The following is a 25,634-nucleotide window of genomic DNA, read 5'->3' on the forward strand; positions in this document are numbered from 1 at the left end:
CCTTCTTCCTTTATTAATTAACCATAATTGTATGTATCGCGAGCATGACGCGAGATGTGAATTTCAATTGGTTGTATCGCGGGCAAACGCGAAATATGAAATTGTGTGTATCGCGAGCATAGCGCGAATTACAAATTGTATGTATCGCGGGCAAGACGCGAGATATGAAATTGTGTGTATCGCGAGCAAGACGCGAGTTGTAAATTTCAATTAGTTGTATCGCGAGCAAAACGCGAGATATGAGATTTTATGAAAGCCTGACCACGTGATTGATTGTCTTGTTCTAAAGGGTATGTGAAGCACAGAATCGAAACTACTAATGCTAGTTTTCGTAAAACTATAGTTTTTCTTCTTCAGCTAATACTGTCAGTAAATAATCGGAATGATACTGACACTTCTGTGTCGAATGTGTGGCCTTGAGAATGCTGATGTGATTGACCATACCTTAAGACTCGCGTGGTGTGGTAGTGTTGTTTTTCGTTATGCTATCTACACTCTTTGGACTATTTCAATAAATTGCTTGTTGCTCCCTTTATCTGTGATTAGCGACTTCGTGATTGTTGCAATTTATCAGTAGATGATTCCTTTCGACAGTGAACACAAGTTGATTTAATTCGTTAGTTAACCGTTAATTTCATTGTGATTGCCCTTTACAGTGAGGTAAACACTATTACAGATTATTCCCTCTTTTTAGTTTAATTATGTTTTTATGATACAACTTATTATTAGTGTTGTAGAATTTTCTTGATCTAATGTAAAGATGCGATTTCTTCAATGGTTTCTTGTATAGGAGGTGTCACTACACAAGATGTTCTTGAGATCGTTCAATCATGTTGTTGTAAGAGTAATTTTAACTAATTCCTTGTTTGATGTTCCAGTTGTCGAATGAATAGATGAGCTCCTGTACACTCCCATGCATCATCGATATTAGATGCTCTTAGACTCTTAATAACATTATCCATGTTATTCACCACCTTGATGAGCTCGAGGATGGTTCTGGGTTTTGAGGTGGCGGTAGTAAGGAGTTTTTGCATGTTTAGGTGGGCAGCTTGCTTGGGACTGTCACACCCTTCTGCATTGTTTGCGACTATCCTATTGACTTGTCCTGCTGCAACAAGAGCATGTCCGTTGGACAGTCTTTCTCCGGCAGCACTACAAGTGATTCTTGGTCCACTCGTAATTGATGCTGCCATATCATCATTGCTTCCCCTTTCTTGTACATTTTATGTGAAATAATCATGAGTGATAAATATCGATGGCCAAGTTGATTCAATGTACTGATGTGCCGTATTGGACATTTTATGAATTTCATCAATGGCTTCATTTATGCATATTATTTCATCAATGTCTGCCTCTAAGTGAGATGTGGGAAGACTTTCTATCAATGTTTTGATAATTGCTATCCGATTAAACTGTCCTAATGCCTTGAACATATGTTCGTTGGATAGTCTTTCCTTGGTAGCACTACGAGTGACTCTTGCTCCACTCGCAATTGATGCTGCCATTCATCACTGCTTTCCCTTGCTTGTTTAGTGATGTATATAATTAAATCTTGGATAATATGGATGGTTAAGATGTTTTTCTATTACTTGATAAATCGTTCTCTTAAGTGTGTCAATACTAACCAATACACCAACCTTCACTAATCCGGCTCGAAGGACCAAATGTTCGGAAAATAATCCCACAATTTGACTAGTCAGCCAAACGTGCAATAATTAACGTAGAACAATAAAACCCACTAGATGTTATGTGGGGTTGCCGGGCAAGTAAAGGGTGAATGCACTGATTAATAATTAACACATGTCTTTATTATTTCTATTTATTTGAATTGATTTACAAAAGGGTGAATTACAGACGAACTTTATATTTCTTGATAATCTTGTGGTGTTGAAATATATTTACTATGAATGAAGCAGGTTATAATCTATTGAATATTATCGCTAAGAGGTTATCATGATTGTAGTGCTCTGATCGAACACTGGAATGCCATTGTGTTTATCTTAACACGTGTGTAGTTGCCTTTAAATATCGGTCGTAAGAGAGCCGAGATGGAGGTTATGCGAAGCTGTGCGCCATCTGTGGCTGGAACAACTTGCAGTTGGAGGGATTGAGAAGCCAATGTGGCGTTTATAGCTGGTCTTGTTCAAGAGTATGTCCGGGAAGCTTCCGTAGTTGGACTTTAATCCGTCCGTCTTCTACATAAGCCGAGAAATCAAGAATGAGTACTAGCTGTAAGGACTTACTTGCAGTGTATCGTGATTTTCCAGTCTCTCTTCGATGGCTTGTTATTACGTTCCCTTGCAATGTTGCAACCCTTCAGTTCTTCCTTGTCTCCAAGTGAGACCACAAGTGGTCAGGTCCCACGCAATCCAGTCTTGATGAGATCAATTCAACTGTACACTAATTCACAATAGTGGAAAGAACTTATTATTAAAACTCAGCTAGCTAAACGACTCATCTCTCCGGTCCTCCTCCGTGAGAGTTGGTCGTGACTTATCCTTCACTGTAAGAAGTATTTGGAAAGAGTAAGTGAGGGTACATTACGTAGTCCCTTCTTAAAATGATTCACTGATCCCGCTCCACTTGGGATCCCTTCTTCCTTTATTAATTAACCAATCAGTGGTTGATCTTGGGTCGCACAATAGATTATGCACGCCTTCATTTCCACTTCCTTCCGGGCTCAGTTCCGAATTTGCTAATTGGGAAAGTGTCGGAAGGTGGCGAGCCTTTTCCATTGGTCACCTCTCTTTGGTTGCCTCATCCCTCTCTGGGACTTGGCTAGAAGAAGGGTCCGCTTGGGCGTGGTCAATTTTCCAATACGATCGACCAGATGTGGCATAGCCAAGAACAATGCAAGCATTGTCTTAAAGGCCGAGTGCGCACGTATGGTCATTGCATGTGTAGTACGTATGGGTTTTCGGTTGCAGTAAATATTTGTACTCAATGCTTCACGCATATCTGATATTCGTTTCGAATCTACTTTGGGGTTCTCCCGGCAGTAAACCCATTAGGTTCTACTGCACTGGGAGTATGAGCACGTTCCGCTAGAGTTTTCCAGATGTTTTATGACACTAGTACAAATAATTATGAGCAGGAAAGTTTTGAAGTCTTAAATACAATTTTCATGACATTACTTGTCAGATATTTTATTGCCTTATTAAACGGAGTCTCTTATTCTCAAACAAATATGATAAATGATGTTTCAAGTCATTTAAAAAGTCAGTTCTAATATATTGAGAGAGTATTACTGAAAGAGAGTGTTCAAGAATATAAGAAAACTCCCAGCTCATTAAACATCTGGAAAAATCGAGATAAGAGTTCGAAAAAAGGCAACTCTCGGCTACGCGAGTAATAACATTCAAAAACGCGCCTTGGATTAACTAAATCTAAACAATTCAGCAAAACTTCGAATATCTTAAGAAAATAAACTTCATAAACACATCTGGCGAGAACAAGGCTCCAAGTGTCCACCAAAACAAGTCATAAAACTAATGCTACGAGACATTTGACACGGCCTCGCCATAAAACATCTGGCATACACAAATCATCAAATTAGCCTGAAAAACGCAAGCCAGATGATACACTCAAAAACAATGCTACACCTAACCTTCACAACAATGACCGATCGCAACGCGCATGATTATAAGAAATGCATGCAACAATGCTAGGATGGATAGGGAAAAGCGCGGCATCGAGACCCCATCATGGAAGGGAGTTGATCAAGACCCGCTCTCATTGGAGCCTCCATCTTGGAAAGACTCACTGGTGGGAGACCCCACCACTCGAAAGGCGCCGTGATTAGAATTACCATAAACTAAAGAAGAATTCTGATTGGGCACATTCATAAGACTAAATCTTATTGGCAACGCCATGATCGACAAGACAGCTCTGATTGCCGACACCAAAAGAGAGGGAATTCTCACTGACCACCACGTGGTCGAGAGAAGGCTTTAAAAAAGGCAACGCCGGCATGGCACGATCACTTATCTTATCTTATCTAACAGAAAAAGAACAAGTCAATTAAAATACAAGCCACGTGCTCATATACAAGGAAGCGCGGGGGTTTACGACCTCGCTCTTCTGTGTGTATTATTCTATCTACACGTGTGTTACATATAGAGGACCAGCAAGGCATCAACTTCTTCCTGTGTATGCGACGTACGTGATAGCTCAGTGGCAATAAACATACAAATCAAGAAAAGCCAAAAAAATCAATTATAAAAATAAAACTAACTATAATCAACTAGTGCAATCATAAATAAAACAAACTAAATAACAAAACTGCTCTTTATTGAATACATGTACTATCTTGTCCACTAACCTGCAATCCTCCTATCAACATCAGGAGCTCACATCTAATCTTAGTTGTTTGGCCCTCCTCGCCCGGTACACTATTTTTAAACAGAGAGATATCAAAAAGAGAGACACTTCAAAAAGGAGTAATATCGCGAAAATACTACTAACTGAAAACTATCTAGAGTAAATATCAAGACAGTTAAATATCACGAGTGATAAGGATTAGGAGGGTTAAGTATCAAGAGTGAAGAGTATTGAAAATTGCGCCCCTTAAATACATTTGCTGACCATGAATTTTACGTGAACCCCTTCCCTTATTTTCTGTCCAATCAGAGACTCCTCCCTTATATTGCGAAGGCAGCGCCTTTTTTGGCTTCGAAGTTAATTAAGGGCCTAGTCGTCTCTGGGTCTTCATGATGAGCAGATCTCTCGTTGCTGCTGCCGCATGCGACATCATGTTCGCAGCAGAAAGGAGGGGCACTGCTGACACATTTGGAGACAGCATTGCAACATGTCGACAGCGGGAAGGGAAAGGAAGAAGGTCCGCTTGCAGTAATGCTTGATGTAGTTGCCGAGCGGAACGAAAATGCAGATGTCAAAACTATAAGTTCTCCCGTGTTTATGATAATGTTTTTCCAGATGCTCTATGACACTAATGCGTGAGAATTTTGAGCAAGCGAAGTTTTGAAATCCAAATACAAATTTCACGATGTTACTTACCAGATGTTTTATTCCACTGACAAAAAAGGGAAAAATGTTCTCGCATTCTCGAACAATTACAAATAATCTCAATAAATTTTAATTCGCTTCATTAAGATTTATGTAAGTATAATTTTTTATTATTTTGAAAAAAGAGATTTAGAAATTTTATTTATAATCGAACTCCACACACGGTATTGATAATAGTTTCGTAAACTTCACCCAAGATGTGTCAACTTGCATATAATAATAATCCCACCATATTTTTATGTTTTAAACTTTTATTTCCGAACTGATACCTGATTGTCATATTTGTCTATACTAATAGCTGCAAACTTGTTTAAAGTGTTATTAGATAATATTTTTTGAACAATAAATAAGCATTCCATTAAAACTTTTATCACTATTTTATGAGTAATTTCATTTTTTTATATTTGTTCAAGTATTTATTATTGTTTATTACTATTGATTTTTTTATTATTATAAACCCTATGAATTTGGCCGGATTGTACATTACTGTCGATTGAGTATTTAAAAAATAATAATTATTTTTGGAAAGTTAATAACAGATTTTAATATATACGTGTTTAAAAATGTTTTTCAGTGACAATTTCATGATATCCTTAAACTAAAATAAATAGAAAATACATTTGATTTATTGATCTATCTTATTAAAGTTTGAATAACTATACCATATTAGGAAGGTCTCTGCAAAACAAACCGTACTAATATCTCAACTTCAACATAAGAGAACTTATCAAGAAAACGATATTATATTACTGTGGTAGTAATTAGTACATTTTAATAAATATTTGTTGTATAAAATTATATATATGTTACATATAGTTTATAAATGGTTATTGTGTTATCAAATTTATGTATATTTACGTACACATGTTATTTATTATTATTGATAAAATAAGAGAAATAAGTAATACATAATTGTGTTAATGGTAAAAATTTAAGCAGCAAAAAAGACTAAAGAATTATATTATTTATATATTATAGAAGTCTTTATTTATTTACCTATTGTAAGTTTCAGAACTCGAATTTAATGAAAATGTTTTCTATAAATCGCACAGGAAATAAAATAAAATCCGATTATTATTTAATAGTTCACTTTTCTCATAAACTATACATATCATACGACCATTATTCATAAAAAAAACTATTATTGAATAACTAGTCTTTGAATAAATTATATTGTAAGCCAACACTCTAAATATCAAATACAATAATAACAAAACTATATTCTTATTATGTTACATTTAATATTTTTTCAAAGACAAATCAAAATCTATAAATTTATATAAAAATATTTCAATTATTAAATAATAACAATTTAAATGACATAAGATTGAATAATTGTCATAATTCTTAATTGAATATCATATATAAAGTATTTGATATAATATTATAATTTATATTATACTTATTTATGTGCTAATATTAACCTTAATAACCTTATTAACCTTAATAAAAAAAAAATTTATTGATACAAAAAATGAAAATAATAAATGGTGTTTAAATATATTGGATAAATATTATTTTTATTTATATAAAAGAGTGAAAAATTTTGTTCTAATAATATAATTTAAATTTATAATATAATATAATATAATATAACAATATATATATATAAATTTAATAATATAATATAAATCTAATAATTATAATATAAAGTAAAAACATTTTTATGAAAATTTAGCTAATACATTTAGTTACAAAATTATTAGAAATCCAACTATTATTATTATTAATTACTATTTATATTATTTCATATTTATTAATATTATATATAATAAATATATGTAATAAATATTTCATAAAAATGTTTATACTTTATGTTGCAAAATTTTTACTTTAAATAAATACCTAATTTTATTCTTTTAACAAGTGAAATTGTTTGAAATGTTAAATATTAAGAAAATAATTATTTTATTGAATTTTCAATCGCGTTAAATAATAAAATATAATTTAAGGAATCAAATAAATTTATATTTATATAGTAAGTATTCAAATTTATAAATTCAAATATTTACCTGAACTAAAGAAAATTTTATAATCATGTGATTTTAACAATTTAAATAGTAAATGATTTTTTAATTTTAAAATAAAAAATTTCTGTAAATATTATACATTAATAATAAATAGAAATATTTTTATATATTTGTAAGAAATACTAAATTAATGACTTATTTATTTCTTTAAATATAATTAAAAATTCAAAAACTTTTTTTTCTGTAGTGTATTAATTTATTATAATTATTTTTCATACACACTTTGAAATATTTAAGTTGAGTTTTCTCTGCATATGATAGATCACAAATATTTACTAGGGTGATTTTTTTTATTACGGGTGTGTTTACTAAAATGTTGCCTGGGAAACTTCTTTACTATAAAATAAATAATAATTATGTATTATTTGAATATTTTATAACTTATAAAGATAGTTAAAAAAATATTTTAATAACTATATTAATAATATTAAATTTAATATAATTAAATTTTCATTTAATAATATAAAATATAAATAAAATCAAATTTTTATTTAATGTTATGTAATCGATCAAAATATATATTGTATATATATATTTTTTTTACTATTTTATAAAACACCATTATTATAACTAGTAAATATATTTTTCTGTACGTACTAACTAACAATTTTTATTAGTTTAATTACATGATGATTTATTTTAATTCTATGATTAATTATTTGAATAAATTTTATGTTCAATGTAATATTTTAGTCTGTTTAATATAAATTAAAATATGAACAAGTTACAAGGGAAACAAGAAAGTTATTTTATACGAAAAAAATTATATTCTAATTTAATTATATTATATTTCTGACACTTAGAATATAAATTAAATAAAATTAAAATAAAGAAAAATAATAAAATAATAATAAGTTAATGCGTGCTTAAAATTGTTCCATGGAAATACTTCCGAAAATTTATTAAGCATAAAATGAGACATATTTATATTCTTTTTAATAAAAAAGTAAAAGCAATGACAGAATGGCTACTAAAATAAAAAATAAATTAGAAATAGTTAATTATTATTAAAAATTCAAGTCATTAATTACCTTTTGTAAAAATAAGTGAAGAATACAAATACAATTTACACTTAAATACAAATACAGTTTAAATTAATATAAAGTTATGATTTTAAAATTCATTTTTAATATAAATTGTTTAAATAGTAAATTAAATGTTAATTAAAATAATATTTAATAACAATAAAATAACAAATTATGCAAGCATTATTATATCAATAGAAGGTAATTGAATTATCAACTCGTGATAAAATACAAATTCCTTATTTAGTGCCTTTGGTGAAATCAAATCAAATTAAAAGACCGAAATATGTGAGAATAAAAAATCTACCAATGTATCAGTTTTCGATGTTTTTTAAAAATTTATTATGATACAGCAAGTTGGATCATATATCTTGAATATACAAACGAAAGTTGCACACTTTACTCCACGGTTAATCTTTTTTAAACGCTTAAAAATGCAGTTTTGATACTCCATATATACTTTGTTATTCAACAGCATACACATTTTGAAACGTAATCTGAAGCTGTACTCAACACTCACATTTTACTGTATTATTTTATAAAAAGTCTAAAAAGTTACACTTAACATAATGAAATTCTAATTGCCGCAACTATATTGCCGCGTTTATTATAATTGAAATGAAAGAGAAAATGTTTTGTACCACTGCTAAATGATACGATTTTGTTTGCGATGAAAATATCGTTTCTAAAGAATTCAAGGTGAATAATTTTGCAATAGCATATTTTATTTTTTATTATTAAATCTAATTATTTATTCATTCTTTAAAGTTAAGATAGATGATTAACTTACATTATAAATTATCATATTTATTAATGCTCTACGTTATAGATAGATTATATATATTTTACTACATTTTATTGTAATTAATTACATTTTCAATTTCTAAATGAAACTGATGAACAAACAAAACTTATGTCAACTAATCAAATACAGTTGTACGAAAACAATTTAGGTATAATCAAAAAAATTTAAAGATTTAAGTATTCATTAAACAATATGTTTGATTTATATATATATATAGTCGTTACGATGATTTCTTAACAAATATAAATTGCACTTATTTACGTGTAAAACAAAAATATACATAGGTAATATGCAATATTAATTTGGAGTACATGTTTTGATAATAGTAACTGACTAAACATTGTGAACCTCGCCTTAGTTCATTTCTTCCCTTTAAAATTTTAAAAGTTTTATTTTAATTTAAAAAATTGACGGTATAAACTGTTTCTTATAGACACCTAACTACTCCTAACTTTCAACCAATTATAATTTGTAAACAACTGTGTATTTAAAATTTATTTTATATAATAGAGTAAGATATATATTTTTTAGTCAATATAATATTTAATTCAATATTTCAGATTTTAATGAAGTCATTAAAAAAAATTATTTTATTAAATTTAGTTTTATATGAAAATTATAATTTACTTTGTAAAATGCTATATCGCAGCAATATATAATTTATAAATTTCTTACACTTTATTACTCTTCCTTGCTAAAAAAAACTGGTATAAATTTTAGCGGTTACCCACCATGTCCTTTCTATTGCGAATCTCTCGAGCTATAACAATTAGTTTCATGTATCATTCGCGATCTTTAGATAATTTTAATTTGAAATATAAATATTATTTATTTATCAATAATATTCATATATTTGAGTTTTTTACTCTTTACACTTCTTAACATAATCATTTTCGATAGAAAAATATATTGAAACAATGCAATACCAGCTACTAAATTTTATTTTTAAATACACTTTTGTAATTTAATTAATTTTATTTATTTATTATATTCTTCAATTCATTATTTAAAACTTTATGATAATTGAAATCAAACTTAAAGTATATACATTATATAAAAGAATGAAAATATGAAAAATCTGACTTCTAAATTTTTTTTAATAACTCATTTATTATAGTTTTTGAATTGTTTTCAAATTTATAAATCATTTAACCATGTAAGTAGTAAATACATTATTGAAATGATCATTAATGTTTTTTGAAATACAGTTGAAAATTAATGAATTTGTCATCAAATTTATAACAATGATATGTTTATATAATAATGATGTCTAAATGAGACCAATTTTAGCAGATTATTCATATTTTTCATTGGTTCTATGAATATATTTCATCAGTGTTATCTTATTGCAGAAAATGAAATTATTCAATTTATCAACATTATATTTTGAAATATTTTAAAAATATATATCTTTCTCATTTTTAAATTATTATTTATTCTCGAAAGTTTTTTATTGGTCGTAGAACTTGTGTTGTCAGAATTTTTAATAATTTGTATTCTCTACATATTGTTATTTATAGTCAATTTATTTTTAATAATCATTTCTTTTTTAACACTTTATGAAGTGTAATATGCAAAGAATAACTCTATAAAATATTTACATAAATATATAAAATATAGATATAATTAATTTTATTACAAAACCATACATTTTAGCGTTATAAATTTAACATAAAATTATAATTTATTTGATTATATCAATGAGAACTTTTGAATAAAATATATCCTATAATTTAAATTTTTATTTTTACATTCATTGAAATATGTACATTATTTGACAAATATTTTATTATAAACTTGTGAAAATACATGTCATGTCATGAGAGAGAATTTATAAATTTTGTCACAATTATTTTTGTATGATTATATTTTAAAGAATAACTATGAATTAATTATGGTTTAATATTCGCTTAAAGATTCTATTTAAAGATATTTTAAATGATTTAAAAATATTTTATTTCATGAAAAAATATTTAAAATGTTTTTTAAATAAAATAGTACTTTATTTTTACGACGCATGCGTATGATGGTTTGGTTTTTTAAAATAAACACAATATTATACTTAGTTTTTCTTTTATATAATATTCACTTCAATGACCAATGAGTAAAAACGAAGTAATATATTTTCGAGTTGGGGTGTACGATCTAATCACTTCGATACTTTGCAATTAAAGTTAATCATACAAATGTAATAAACTGTTGATTATCATTAAAACGTTGACCAATCACCAATCGACTAAGGCACAAAACTTGCTTCACCAGCAATATGGCTGTCAGTATAAATGTGGTGCTTGTAGGATGTATCCCTCTCCGTATTTTAAGAGAACAAAACGTCAGCAGCACCGAGCCCGGTGGCTTGATGTAATGCTAACCGGCAGCTCTAACGCATGGGAAACAGCAATGCGTGTCGGTTGATGGACATTACGAGTCAATTAAATTTTAACAAAATTTTCCCTTGTGTGTTTATTATAAATCTACAGGTGAGGGATACGTAAAATCACCTGAAAAAAATGTATACCAACATCTCGTGGGGTCAAGTAGCTTATATTAGTCGAATATTTTCAAGACTATAAGCTGTATAACTGTAGAAATTCGTAGATATGGACTTGATTAAATGAAAATTAATGAACTCGTACCCAGAACCCACTTGACCTCGTATGATTACATGCAACCATTAAGCCCCTTTCACCCTTCCCCCTCCTCATTATAATACAATAATTTAACAAAGTTTTAACAGATGTTGTCTCTTTAACTCTTACAGCCACTATAGACATTTTACTTACCTTCAAATATGACATCAAGGTTCGAAACTGTTTAGCTTATTTTTTTTAGTTTTGTAATTGCTTCTTAAAGATATCTGCAATTACAGATTGGATAGACTTTTCATATTGTTAGAAACTGGTACAAATGCAGTTACAAAACGTGCTGCAGCTCAACAGCTGGGAGAGGCTCAACGTTTACATCCCCATGAACTTCATCATCTTTTGGCTCGAGTATCTAACCTTCTTAAGTCAACTCAATGGGATACAAGAATTTCAGCTGCACATGCTGTTCAAGCAATAATTTCACAAGTACCTGTATGGGATCCAAAGCCAAAAAAAAAGAAATGTGACAATAGTGAGTTATCAATTTTTAATTTTTACACTTTGTAAATATATTGATATATAATTTATATTTATAGACAAAGAAGAATTATTACTAATACAAAAATCTAATCATAAATTAAGTCTTGACAATTTTGACATGACTAGAGTACTTGCACAAAGTTTATATCTCACTGGTTCTGAAGGCAGTGAATATGATCTTGTAGTAGTTGAAGGTGAATCAATAATAGTTCAAGATGAAAAAGAGTTAGCAGCAAAAATAGGTTTACATCCTCATTTAATGGGAGTTGATACAACTGATTTGTTTACTTCCGATGATTTAATTTCAATTACACCATCAACAGCATCAAAACTTCAATTAGAAAAAATATCTATAGAAGAAACATTACAACAAAGAACTGGCTTAAGTAGAAGAGAGATGAATCGTGCTCGAAGGAAAGCTAGGCAATCTATATCAAAACAACGTTCACGTGAACCAGATGATAACCCAGATATTGGAAATTGTTCAAATTCAACTCGTCAAATTCCAGAATCATTAAATAAAAAAATGAAATTAGAAGATACTGGTAGCTTAGGAGCTTGGTATAATTCTAGTAATGGTACTGTAATTGATTCTAGATGTGCTGTCCCAGATGGAACAGGATGTTGGCCAGATACTGCCATTGATTGGCCTTTAGAAGCATTTGCAGAAAATCTTCTTCAAGATCTCTTTAGTTTAAAATGGGAAATTAGACATGGAGCTGCAACAGCTCTTAGAGAATTTATAAGGCTTCATGGTAGAGGTAGCAATTTTAAACAATCATTTTTAATTTTTACCAGAAAATATAAATGTATAAAAATATTTATAATAAAGTAATTATGATATTTTTATATATAATTTAAATGTATTTTATGCAATGTAAAATCACTAAATATATATATTACATAAACATTTTCATTAACTATTAATATTGATTATATTAGTAATTATTAAATTAATATTAAAGTAGATCAAATTGTTCAGTTTATTTAATTTATGCAAAAGTAAAATAAAATTTTTTATTATAGATAATTTACTATATCTTTAAATATAAATTTTTTTTTTAAAGATCATAGATAATATGTATTAAAAATAAAAATTTTTAATTTTAGAATGTTTAGAAACTTTTTTTCAATTTATTTAATAACTGAATTAGAGTTATGTATAACAAAAAATATATAACATTGTGCAGGAGCTGGAAAATCAAGAAATCAAACATTGATAGAGATGGAGGAGAGTCATCGACAATGGTTAATTGATGCAGCACTTCGTCTTTTGTGTGTATTAGGTATTGATCGCTTTGGAGATTTTATATCTGATCAAGTAGTTGCTCCAGTACGTGAAACATGTGCACAAGCTCTTGGATCATTAGCTCTTTTAATCTCTAGCAAGAAAAAAACTAAAACGAAAGATTTAGAAAATGGTGTAAGTAAAAGCAGTGAGAAAGATGAAATAGAGCGGGACATGAATGGTAATCATCGTGATATTTTGAGTCTATTGTCTGTAATGCTGAGACTTTTGGAACATAATGAATGGGAAGCACGACATGGAGCCCTACTTGCACTTAAGTATTTATTAGCAATACGCAGTGATTTGCTTGATGAAATACTACCTAAAGCCTTTCCAGCAATCATGAAAGGTCTTTCAGATTCAGTAGAAGATGTAGGTGCCATGGCTGCCAGTGCTCTCATACCAGTTGCTTCTGATCTACCTCGACTTCTGCGTCCTACACAGCTAGAAACAATTATTTTAAGGCTTTGGCAACTTCTTAAGGAACAGGATGATCTTGCAGCAGCTTGTAATAGTTTTATGGGTTTACTAGCAGCAATTCTTTCATTACCTACAGCCAGAGCTTATTTAACTCCTCAGCCATTATCATTGGTTTGTAAGATTTAACAAATTATTCAAATATTAAGATTTAATTATAATAATATATTTTTATTTTCTATTATTGTTCAACTATTTTCTATTATGTTTTGTATTGAATGTATGTAACTGGTTAAAAATGTTATTGTTTTCTTTGAAACATACATTCATGTATTTTACTTAGTGTTAAATTAAAAATATATTTTGTTTTTGATTTTATAAAATTAATTTCCAAATCAATTTTTCTAATTTATATATGTATAAATGTATGAAAAATCTTATTCGCTAAAAATTCAATTTGCATGTATTTAAATATTAATTAATTGAAAATATAAAATAAAAAAATTTATATTTTATCTTTTTAGAATCTTTTGCAATTATACAATAAAATATTACTTTCTTTCACAGATACTGCCTCGTCTTTGGCCTTTTTTAAATCACTCTAGTTCTAGTGTACGTAAGGCAACATTACAAACATTAGAAACATTAACTGGTGAAGAAGGAGAGACTGACATTGATAGAGTTAGTCCAAAAGAACGTTGGGGTGAAGAAGGAGGGCTCATTCTTCAGGAAGCGTTACGTAATGTTTTTCAACGTGTGCTTATTGAACATTTGACTGGCATTCAAGAAATTGCAGAACGTGTTTGGAAAAATCTCGTGGTGCGAAGTGATCTAGAACTCTTGCTCCATGCAGCTTGCCCACTAGTTAGTACCTGGCTTTGTCTGGCTATGCAACCAGAACATGTGCCTTTCAATTCCAACCTTTTAATAAATGTGGCATCACAGAAATCTAAAAGCAATTATCAAGATAGTCAAGATTTATGCAGTAATCTTCAAATGAAATCATCATCGTCTTCATCTTCATCTTCATCAGAACTTAAGGTTTATATTGGTGGTATTGAAACAATTGCTCAGAGTACTCGACATTCAAATGTCGTACGTGCTCGTTGTATGGCGGCTCGAATGCTTGGACTACTCTCAGGTTATCTGGTTAAGCCAGCTCCTGGTCTTATTTATACTCCAGAAATTCCAAGTCCTTCCCTTTGTTATGCTAAAGTTTTACTTGCACATTTAAATTCGAGATCAGCATTACAAAGAACAGTTGTTGCATTAACAATGGCTCACTGGGCAACACTTGATCAGATGAATCCACCTACAATACCAGATATTCTTCGGTAAAATAATTATTTCTTATTGATTTTCTGTTATCAAGAATCTTGAAATTCTCAAAAATCTTATGAACCTTAAAATATTTTTCATTTCAAAAATATATCAAATTGTATTTCACTAATATAATTTTAATTCTTGAAGTAAAACTCAAACAAACTAAAATGAATCTAAACAAACTAATACATATTATGATTAGTTTGTTTCACTTTAATATTTCATTTCCAATAAATTAATTATGATTTTCGTAATTTTATTGTTTTTATTTAAGAACATTTTATATTACTGACATTAAACACAATGTAGCTGCAGATTTAAAAAAATCTAATTTAAGAATGTTAGAAAATATATTTTATATTAGTAAATACCTCTTTAATTTAAAAGATTCACTTTAATGCAATTAAGATAATATTTTAATGTTAAAATTTAAAATTAGAAATTTAAACTTTGTGATAATTTAAAAATATAAATAAATAATATAGAATGAAAATATTAGATAAATTATATAATATATAAAATTTTTCAAAAAAATTTAATGTTTTCTAACGTCAATTATTTTATTAATTCATATCTTATATAAAATAATTTTAATGTATTTTGTTATATTGTACTTAATTTAGAATGCATAATTATTAATTAAATTCTTAACAAAACAATTTATATAAGATACATCAATCTAATTATTTAATCGCATTATCAATATTAAGGATATTGACCATTTTAAATAATTAATAATTTTCTGATATTTCTTTGAATCAACTGAAAATTAGGAAACAGCTGTTTATCTGTTTAAATGAGTATATATATTATGATGAGATAGCAGCTTCGATGACTCGCTTACTACACGAATGTCGTGATTACACTGCTACTCTTAAACACTATAAGCTGTCTCTAGCAACCGAAATAAATACAAGCGGCGTAATGACTTTGGAACAAATTGCACAGTTAGCCTCAGCGGCTATACCAGGTTTACGAACTACCGCTTCCAATGGACCTATGAATTCTACAAATCCTGTTCTTGCCAAACTCAAACCGAAACTTATAGAAAGTTTGGAAGACCGTCGACGGGCATTAGAAATGGGAGCTTTAGCAAGTTCTGCTCAGCAACAAGCCATGCACATTACAGCAATGGCAGCTTTAGCTGGGGCAGCAACAATGCTTCATTGTCTACCAGAAGCACCACAACCCTTAAATCCACTGGTTAAACCATTGATGGAGGCTATTAAAAAAGAAGAAAATGAAGAGTTACAAAAGTTGGCAGCCAAGCATCTTGCGCATCTAGTTGATTTGTGCGTCAACAGAATACCTTGTCCTAATGCTAAGGTAGACATACTAAAACAATTAAATTATTTATATTTTTATGTTTATTAAAAAGTAATGTATAAAAATGAATAAAGATTTAAAGTTTTAATTATAAAATGAATAAAACAAATTTTAGAAGAATAAAAATGAAATTAATTAAATTCAATTATAAAGAAAGCTAAACTATTGTGTTTTCAAAAATAAATTTCTTTATAAATTTTCGATTTATGAAATAATTATAAAAAATACTAAAGTAAATACAAACGCATCTTTTAAATAATGTTCATTGCTGTCATATTTTCTAGAATTCAAAATTTCGGATAAAAGTTATTTTCTTCTATTCTCTTACATAAATGCATCAGTTCATAATGAAATAAATTATACAGTGAAATGAAACAAAAAATTAAATAGAAAATAAATTATAAAATAGTACTTAAAAAATTATGTTATTTTGGTTATACAAAAATTGTATGCTAGACCATGGAAAATTTTTTTAATTAAATTTTTAAATTAAATTTTAAATTAAATGAAAACTTCAAAAATACCTTGTAAAATAATATATCAAAATATTAGTAAAATAAATGCTGTATTAATTTTGTGCAATATATAGATATATATGTTTATTCCAGTTTTCTAAAAAATTGTAATTGGTCATCTTAATAAATTATTCATCGTTTAAAATAGTGTGTTAAAAAATTATATACTATTCATTTGTTTTTCTTCCTTTCCAAATTGAAAATTTCTCATTTAAAAATGAAAAAATTTATAAACTTGTTTTGCAATTTATAAACTTCTCTATAAATTTTTTATCTTTACAATTCTAATTAGATTAACAATTTTGTCCATAATTAAAATGCAAAAGAATAAATAAATATAATCAATAACAAGATAAAATCTAAACTAATATGAGTAGTATTTTATTTTTTAATCATAATGGAAAATATTAAAATCATTACTTTTATTGATAATAACTTATTAGTAAAACAATACCACATTCATTAATAAATTATATTTTTACATTATTATAGATAGTGACGAATCTGTGTACATTTCTTTGCTCGGACGTGGAGTTCACACCCCGTGTTACTATTTCTGATCTTGACTATGAACCTTTTAACGGTATTTTAACTCTCAGTAACAGACAAAAACATGCTGAGCGTTTAGCATATAATCGTGGTACTGCAAGTGGTACTGGAGGTAGCAGAGGACCAGGTAGACCACCGACAACAGACCTTCCATTGGAAGAACTTTTAGCCTGTGAAGAACCTGAAGCAAAAGCTTCCAGAACCAGAAGACAAGGAGCTACTGTTGCTCTTAATGCTATTGGTTGGTATCTAAATTATAATTAAATATTCAAAAATACTATATTAAATATAATAAAATAAAAATAAAATTTTTGAATAATTTCATTTTATGTAAGTTTACTTTCATTACCATAAAATTACATCTATTTGCAAAAAATTCTAATCTATATTATAATTACCCATACTAATTATCAATTAATTATCAATTATTAAATATTAAATAAATGGAAATCTGGTATTATAAAAGACATTTGTATTTAGTAGCTGAGCAATTTATCTGTAAAATTTTCTACATATTTTAACAAATAATTTTTTCTTCAGAAAATAATTTTGATTAAACAAGTTTGAATTTAAAGAAAATATTTTAATATTTATCTACTTTAACTGTATTTATTAACATTCATCAGTTTATTACATAATAAAAAAAATGTATACAAATATGCATGAAATAGATATAAAAAAGACTTAAGTTAAGACTACAATTTTATTTATACTTGTAAATTTAAATTCCATAATATTAAATAAAGCGGTAAGAATATTTACATTCAATTTATTTGTCTTAAAAAATTTGTTGTAAAGTGTTTAACAAAATAGTTATTATTGGAATAAACATTAAACCAGCTTCATAGTTTTTTTATATAAATAAATACTACATTCTTATTAATATAAGATAAATTCTTTAATCACTTACAAAAGATTTATTAAGTGTGTCTTACATTCATTATACTATTATTTTCCTATTTATAATAAAAAACATCAAATGATACTTAGCAATTTTACTGGGAGAACACCTGCCTGATAAACTACCACAATTATGGAATTTGATGCTACCAGAAAATTTAAAAAATTATGTTATAATGAATCAAAATTTGCTTTCTGCTGAAGAAGCTAATCAACTAGTTTTTAGTCTTCAAGTACTAGAAGTAATAGCTCCAAGTTTAAATAAAAAATTAATTGGACCAATAATAGAGTGTTTAAACAGCATGTGTCTACTTTTGGCCAATCCTTATAAAATCGTAAGACATATGGCATCACGTTGCATTGCTGTACTTGCATCACTTAATACCAAGGAGGTAAGGACTGTATAGTGATTTGAATATTATGGTAATTAATAATCTTCTGAAGTAAAAATAAAATTTATTTCATTTATATTTTTGTCTAAATTATTTACTAAAAATCATTGTATTTATTAATAAATGCATAGAATATTTAAGGACATTTTATGATAAAATAAGTTTTTAAATAAAACTATTGTATAAAGATTTTGTTTTTAAAATATTTTATAGTAATTAATACTTTACATTCAAAATAAAAACACTTCGAAAATTGACATAATTTCGACTATAACTAATCTAAAATTGAAAATGAAAACATTAAATTAAAAATTAAGTATTAAATCAAATTTAATATATTATCTGTTTTCAGACAATGAATTTTGTTGTTCATAAAATAATTGTACTTCTCGAGACCAACACAGTAGAACCTAGCAAGAGCAATATTATGACCGTACCTAACGATGTTGATGCTCGACGTCAAGGTGCTGCAGAAGCTCTGACATGTCTTGTTGAAAATCTTGGTGTTGGTATAGTACCTTATGCCGTACTATTCATGGTACCCTTGCTGGGAAGAATGAGTGATCAGAATCAAGCTGTTCGATTAGCTTGCAGTGCAACTTTCGCTACCCTTGTTCAACTACTACCCTTGGAACCCGAAGCTATTGATGCATCTCAACTTACGTAAATTTGATTCTATACAAAAAATTTTAATATTTTTAAGAACAAACTGTATTCAATGTAAATTTAAAAATTTTATTAAAAAATAATTTTTCAGTGAAGAAAAAACTCAGGAGAGACATTTTCTTGAACAATTGTTAAATCCTCGCAGTATTCCCGACACTGAATTAACAATACCAGTGGCTGCAGAATTACGTTCCTATCAACAACAGGGCCTCAATTGGCTCAGTTTTCTGAATCGCTATCAACTACATGGAGTCCTTTGTGATGATATGGGGTTGGGGAAAACCTTGCAGACCCTTTGTATTCTAGCACTTGATCATCATCGTAATAAACAATTGCCATCAAGCTTGGTTGTGTGCCCACCTACTCTTACAGGACATTGGGTTTACGAAGCCGAAAAATTTTTTGAAACAAAAGTTCTTTCGGTAATACAATACACTGGAAATCCTGTAGAACGTGAGAGACTGCGTTCCCGTGTCCTGCAATACAGGTAAATCATATTTCCACCCAAATTCTTATTACTACAAGTATATTTATAAGTATATGTTTGAGAATTCTGTTATATTTTAACTTCAAATATTAATATATATTGTTTTAGAATAATATAAATTCAAAAATATTACGTAATATTTTTAAAAATATATAAATTATAGTATTATATACTTTACTATAATAACTTAAATAATAGTGAAATGAAAAGTCTAAATAATGTAATTGACTTTGTAAATTTATAAATGTTGCTTTCAAAACTTTCAAATTTAATATCTAATATAATACATTTAGTTATCTCTTTATTTAATATATAAATATAATACATACAATATATGCATATATGTGTCAATGTATACATTTTTTTATTTTTTCTAACAATTGTTCTAATTTAATAGTTTAATTTTAATAGTTTATAAAAGTATCATTAATTAATTTCATATTTATACTCTATCTTATTTTACGTAAAGTTATCCTTATTAAAACATCTATTTTCATTTCCGTTTATGGATATGATTAATTATTCCATATTTTCTTAAAATATAATTAACATAATAAAAGAATAAAGCAATGCATTTAGTAATTTTTCAATAATGTCAGTCAATTAATAGTTAAAGATTCATTTTAAGTGAAACAAATTAATTTAGTTAATTAGGTATTATTACAAATACTTATTACATACTAATGTTTATATACTCCATTAATTTTACTAAATGTGCATATTTTGAAAAAAATGTTCAATAAAGAAGTTAACAAAAAAGTAATTTAAATAATGGTTTGAAATTCTGCCTTATGATTCTTCTGATTTCTGGCAAAAACTATTTTTATGTTTAATACATTTAATATCAAATTTATTTTCATATTTTTACATCATTTTTTAGGAAAATATATGACTAAGAAATGTACAAAAAAAAATAATAGAAAATTAACTTTAATATCATGCACAAAAACTTAAAATAAATAAAAGTAAAAATATTTATATATCTAGGTTAGTCGTTGCTAGTTATGATATAGTAAGAAAAGATATTGATTTCTTTGAGGCAATTCAATGGAACTATTGTGTACTTGATGAGGGACATGTCATTAAGAATGGAAAAACCAAAAGCGCTAAGGCAGCAAAAAAATTACACGCTCATCATCGTTTAATCCTATCTGGAACTCCAGTACAAAATGATGTTTTAGAATTGTGGTCCCTTTTTGATTTTTTGATGCCTGGCTTTTTAGGTAGTGAAAAACAGTTTGCTGCAAAATATTCTAGACCTATTCTGGCCTGTCGTGAACCAAAAGCTGGAGCAAAGGATCAAGAAGCAGGTGCCTTAGCTATGGAAGCTCTTCATCGACAAGTAAGTTAAATTTTTTATTACCTTAAAATTTCACCCAAGGAAATATTATCTTATAATTAGTATATTAATCGTTATACACGTTTTCACGTTTTAAAAACGTTCAAAACTGATTGATAATTTGATTAAATTAAAATAATTATTCTAGTATGATGCTCTATAAAATGATAGATTTTCAAAAATTCTTTTAAGAAAAATATTTTAATGAAATGAAATCCTTTTTTACTTTAAAATATTTGAGAGATACATAAATGTTTTTCATATTAAAATTAAGTATTAATTTTCATCAAAATAACTGGGTAAATTTATAATGTAATAAATCCCTTAACTTAATAATTTTTTTCTATAATAAAAAATTTTTTATTGAGTTTTGAATATGTATTTATTATAAACAGAAAAGAATAGTAATTAATATTATTTCTTTCTGATAGAAGCTATAAGTAACTGATTTCAGAATGAAATAATAAAATAACAAATGTTCAGTATCAGAATATTAATCTAAAAATATAATAGAAAATTTAGAAATCTGATTTTAATTCTTTAAATAATTAATTATGTATGTATTAAGTTTATGAGAAATTCTACTTAATTAAATTAGATTATTTTAAAAAAATTTTCCTACAAATAAAAAAGAAGTCACGGAAGAATATTTTTCATTTACTTAGTATATTTTAATATGGTTGATAATGTTTCCAAACAACCATTATATACATATTTTACCCAGTATAATATAGCCTTTAAATGAATTAAAATTGTCAGTTTTAATTATTTTTAAAAACAAAAGCATAAACTGCATGCTTTAAGGTTAAATACTTAATTTCTAATATAAAATTTTTATTCTTTTGCATCAATTATCTACATTGTCTATTTAATAAATATTTTTAAATTAATTTCAATAAATGGACTTTAAAAATTAAGTCATTCTTTTGCTTAGTATATATGGATGCTAAAAAATCTATAATATTGAATACTTGCTTTTAAACAAATGATTATAAATGATGAGTATTATAATTTGAGTAACAATTTTGTGATAACTCAATACACTGCTTTATTAATGAACTATTTATTGTAAATTTATTCAAATTTAATAGAAAATTATAAGTATATTATTTATCTACTTAAATAAGTAAATAATTATAAACAAATTTTGTACACAATTATAATAAATGAATTGATTAACAATGAAATTTCAAGTATATACTTTTAAGTTAAAACTTTCAGAAAATAGAAAAACACAAATATTTCATAAAAATAAATAATAAAAACTTTGTTGTAACATAATAATGTTTTAATCAATTTGATTTGAAAGGTATTGCCGTTTTTATTAAGGCGAAATAAGGAAGATGTATTACAAGACCTTCCTCCAAAGATAACACAAGATTATTATTGTGACCTCTCAATATTACAAAAAACTCTATATGAAGATTTCAAATCAAAACACTCTGTAGCATTAATTAATAATGCTACTTCATCAAATAATCCACATGGAGGACACGTATTTGAAGCCTTAAGATACCTTAGAAATGTTTGCAATCATCCAAAACTTGTTCTTAGCACAAAACATCCACAGTATCAAACGGTAATTAAGTTATTAATTATTGATATATCAAAATGATAATTTTAGTTTTAAATACATTGAATTAATAAATTGATTTTTTAAAAAAAATATATTTATTATATATTATATATTTAGTTACATTAAGTTCATAATTAAAAGATCTTTTAACGAAATTTAATATTATCAATTATATTATAATTTAGTCTGTGTTTTTAATTTTTATTATTTTATCATTTTTAAATATTTAAAAGTTTGATATAATAGATAGAATTAACTTACATATAATTTAATTAAAAATAATGTTCATACAAATTTTAATATAAATGCTTACTAGAAAGTATATAAATATTGATAATATATACATGTTATATAAAAAAAATATATTTATTTAATTTTACTATACAGTCTGACAGTAAAAAAAAGTTATAAGTAATCTTTACAAGCAAATATTCAATATTTTATATACTTAATAAATATAACAATCTTACGTATTCACACTTTATCTGATTAAAAAAAAATTTTTGTTTAGATAATTATTTAAATAATAAATATCTTAAGTGCTGTTTATTTAAATATTTTTAATTATGAATGATTTATACTTGATGTTAAATACTCAAATGTTATCCTCTAAGAAGGCATTACAAATATAAGATGAATTGCTTTAATTTCATTTTACCAATAATACATTCCTTTGTAAACTTGTCTCTAATTTGAAAATTAATTATACTTATAAACAACTATATAAAACATACTTTAACTATTATTTAAAGAATATAATATTGATATTTAAAATTAAAATATGTTTTGTTAAAAATAAATGTTTATTTTAATGAAAATATATTTTTTCAATTGATGTGCTATTAAAACGTTAATAAAAATGTACTCAGGTTATCAACATGCTAAAACAACAACACAGTAGCCTTGCAGATATTGAACATGGAGCTAAACTTCCTGCTTTAAAACAGTTGTTATTGGATTGTGGTATTGGCCATCCACAACAACAAACTACACGTAATTCTAGTGGATCAAATAATGATAATCAGCAACAAGCACAGCTTGTGAGTCAACATCGTGCTTTGATATTCTGCCAACTAAAAGCTATGTTAGATATTGTAGAACATGATCTATTACGCATACATTTACCAAACGTTACATATCTTAGACTTGATGGTAGCGTTCCGGCTGCTCAACGTCATTCAGTTGTCGCTCGTTTTAACGCTGATCCATCCATTGATGTACTACTATTGACAAGTCAAGTAGGTGGACTTGGGTTAAATCTTACTGGAGCTGATACAGTTATATTTGTTGAACATGATTGGAATCCTATGAAAGATTTACAAGCGATGGATCGAGCTCATCGCATTGGTCAAAAAAAAGTTGTTAATGTTTATAGACTTATTACTCGACAAACTTTAGAAGAAAAGATCATGGGACTTCAAAAATTTAAATTACTCACGGCAAACACAATTATATCTACTGATAATGCTTCTCTTGAAACTATGAAAACAGAACAGGTTAAATGTTTTATTGCTCTTATTAAGATTAAAAGTATTTTATATTTATTTTATTTTTTTCATACATAACTTTAAATAATAGATGTATACAAATTTTTAATAAAAAATATATAAAATATATATTATAAATGCCATTTGAAATTAAAAATGTTTTTTTAATTACTATTTTTTTTTTATTTTTTTAAGTTCATATAACTGAATGATAGTGATGAAATTGTTATGTGAAATTTACAACTAGAAATATTACAAAATTTTTAATCAATCATAACTGTTTTGAGTAGTGAGAATTTGTATTAAATAAATTTATCATTGATGAGTAATAATTAAATATCATTTATTGTTAATGAATATATTCTTCTATTAAATGTAATTTGTTGTTAATGTCTATTTATATTAAATATAATTAACAGATAAATAAAACATTGTCACAATATTTATATTTTGCAGTTATTGGACTTATTTTCATTGGATAATGATAAAAAAATACAAAGTGATACTATAGTAGAAGAAACAGGTGTTACAAAGATGAATACACTACCTGGAGTAAATAAAACAGTTTTAGATATTCTACCTGAACTCTGGGAACATCAACAATATGACGATGAATATGACATGGATTCATTTTTAACAACGTTAAAGGCTGCCTTTCAATAACAAAAACAAAAACAGCTCATTTGTAATGAATTACACAAATATGTGTGTAATGTTTGATGAATATTTTGTGCAAATCATTTTTAAAACAAATACTTTTATAGACACAAATTAAAATAGCAATTTCAAATTCTTAAATAAGTTTTTTTTAATAATTTACTGATGAAATTAACAAAATTTGTATTTATACAATTTATTATGGATTATTATAATATATATATTTGTAAGGTAGGTAGCTCTACAATAAATAAAAGAGCAATAATCTATGCATAATGAATATTTTTTGTGAGTAAGATTAATAAACCTCAAAATAAATATTTGTTAATGTGAATATTTGTATAATACTATTAAAGTCATAAATATTTTGAAAAAAGTTGTAAAAATAATTTTTTTTTCGTAAAGAAATTTGTTTTTCTTTAATCTAACAATGTTATTTTTCAATATTGTCAATTTATTTTTTAAAATTTCACTCTATTAGATTATTATACCATTGTATTTTTTGAATTTATAATTTTTCATGATACTTTAATTTTATTAAAGTATCATATTATGAAGAAAAAAGATGAAATATAAATATTTTATTAGCGTATACCATTATAATGCCTACAATTTTAATAGTAATTTAATATTAATTATTGAAAAATAAAAAACTTAAGTCTAGCTTAGTCTTAGTTAATAAAAAATATTAGAATACAAATA

The 25,634-nt window shown here is 26.7% G+C and overlaps 1 protein-coding gene across 1 annotated transcript; it reads left to right on the forward strand.

Moving 5' to 3' along the window:
• Positions 1-11,128: 11,128 nt before the first annotated feature.
• On the forward strand, positions 11,129-25,050 carry Hel89B (histone acetyltransferase 1). Its single transcript, XM_011497689.1, has 15 exons — positions 11,129-11,365; positions 11,647-11,687; positions 11,755-11,992; positions 12,057-12,771; positions 13,201-13,889; positions 14,283-15,049; positions 15,812-16,364; positions 17,372-17,669; positions 18,419-18,720; positions 19,073-19,383; positions 19,478-19,873; positions 20,861-21,215; positions 22,522-22,791; positions 23,658-24,284; positions 24,732-25,050. Exons 2-15 carry the CDS (start codon positions 11,677-11,679, stop codon positions 24,936-24,938), a joined length of 5,739 nt encoding a protein of 1,912 aa, XP_011495991.1. The 5' UTR covers positions 11,129-11,365; positions 11,647-11,676; the 3' UTR covers positions 24,939-25,050.
• Positions 25,051-25,634: the final 584 nt, after the last annotated feature.

This window comes from Ceratosolen solmsi, unplaced genomic scaffold, assembly GCF_000503995.2.
Source record: "Ceratosolen solmsi marchali unplaced genomic scaffold, CerSol_1.0 scaffold47, whole genome shotgun sequence".
NCBI classification, from domain to species: Eukaryota; Metazoa; Arthropoda; class Insecta; order Hymenoptera; family Agaonidae; genus Ceratosolen; species Ceratosolen solmsi.

Bases quoted from the DNA above. Each gene is read 5' to 3' on its own strand.
- Hel89B (XM_011497689.1), top strand. The intron at 21,216-22,521 runs GTAAGTTAAATT...TTGATTTGAAAG, and splicing joins TGGAAGCTCTTCATCGACAA to GTATTGCCGTTTTTATTAAG. The intron at 24,285-24,731 runs GTTAAATGTTTT...TATATTTTGCAG, and splicing joins AAACTATGAAAACAGAACAG to TTATTGGACTTATTTTCATT.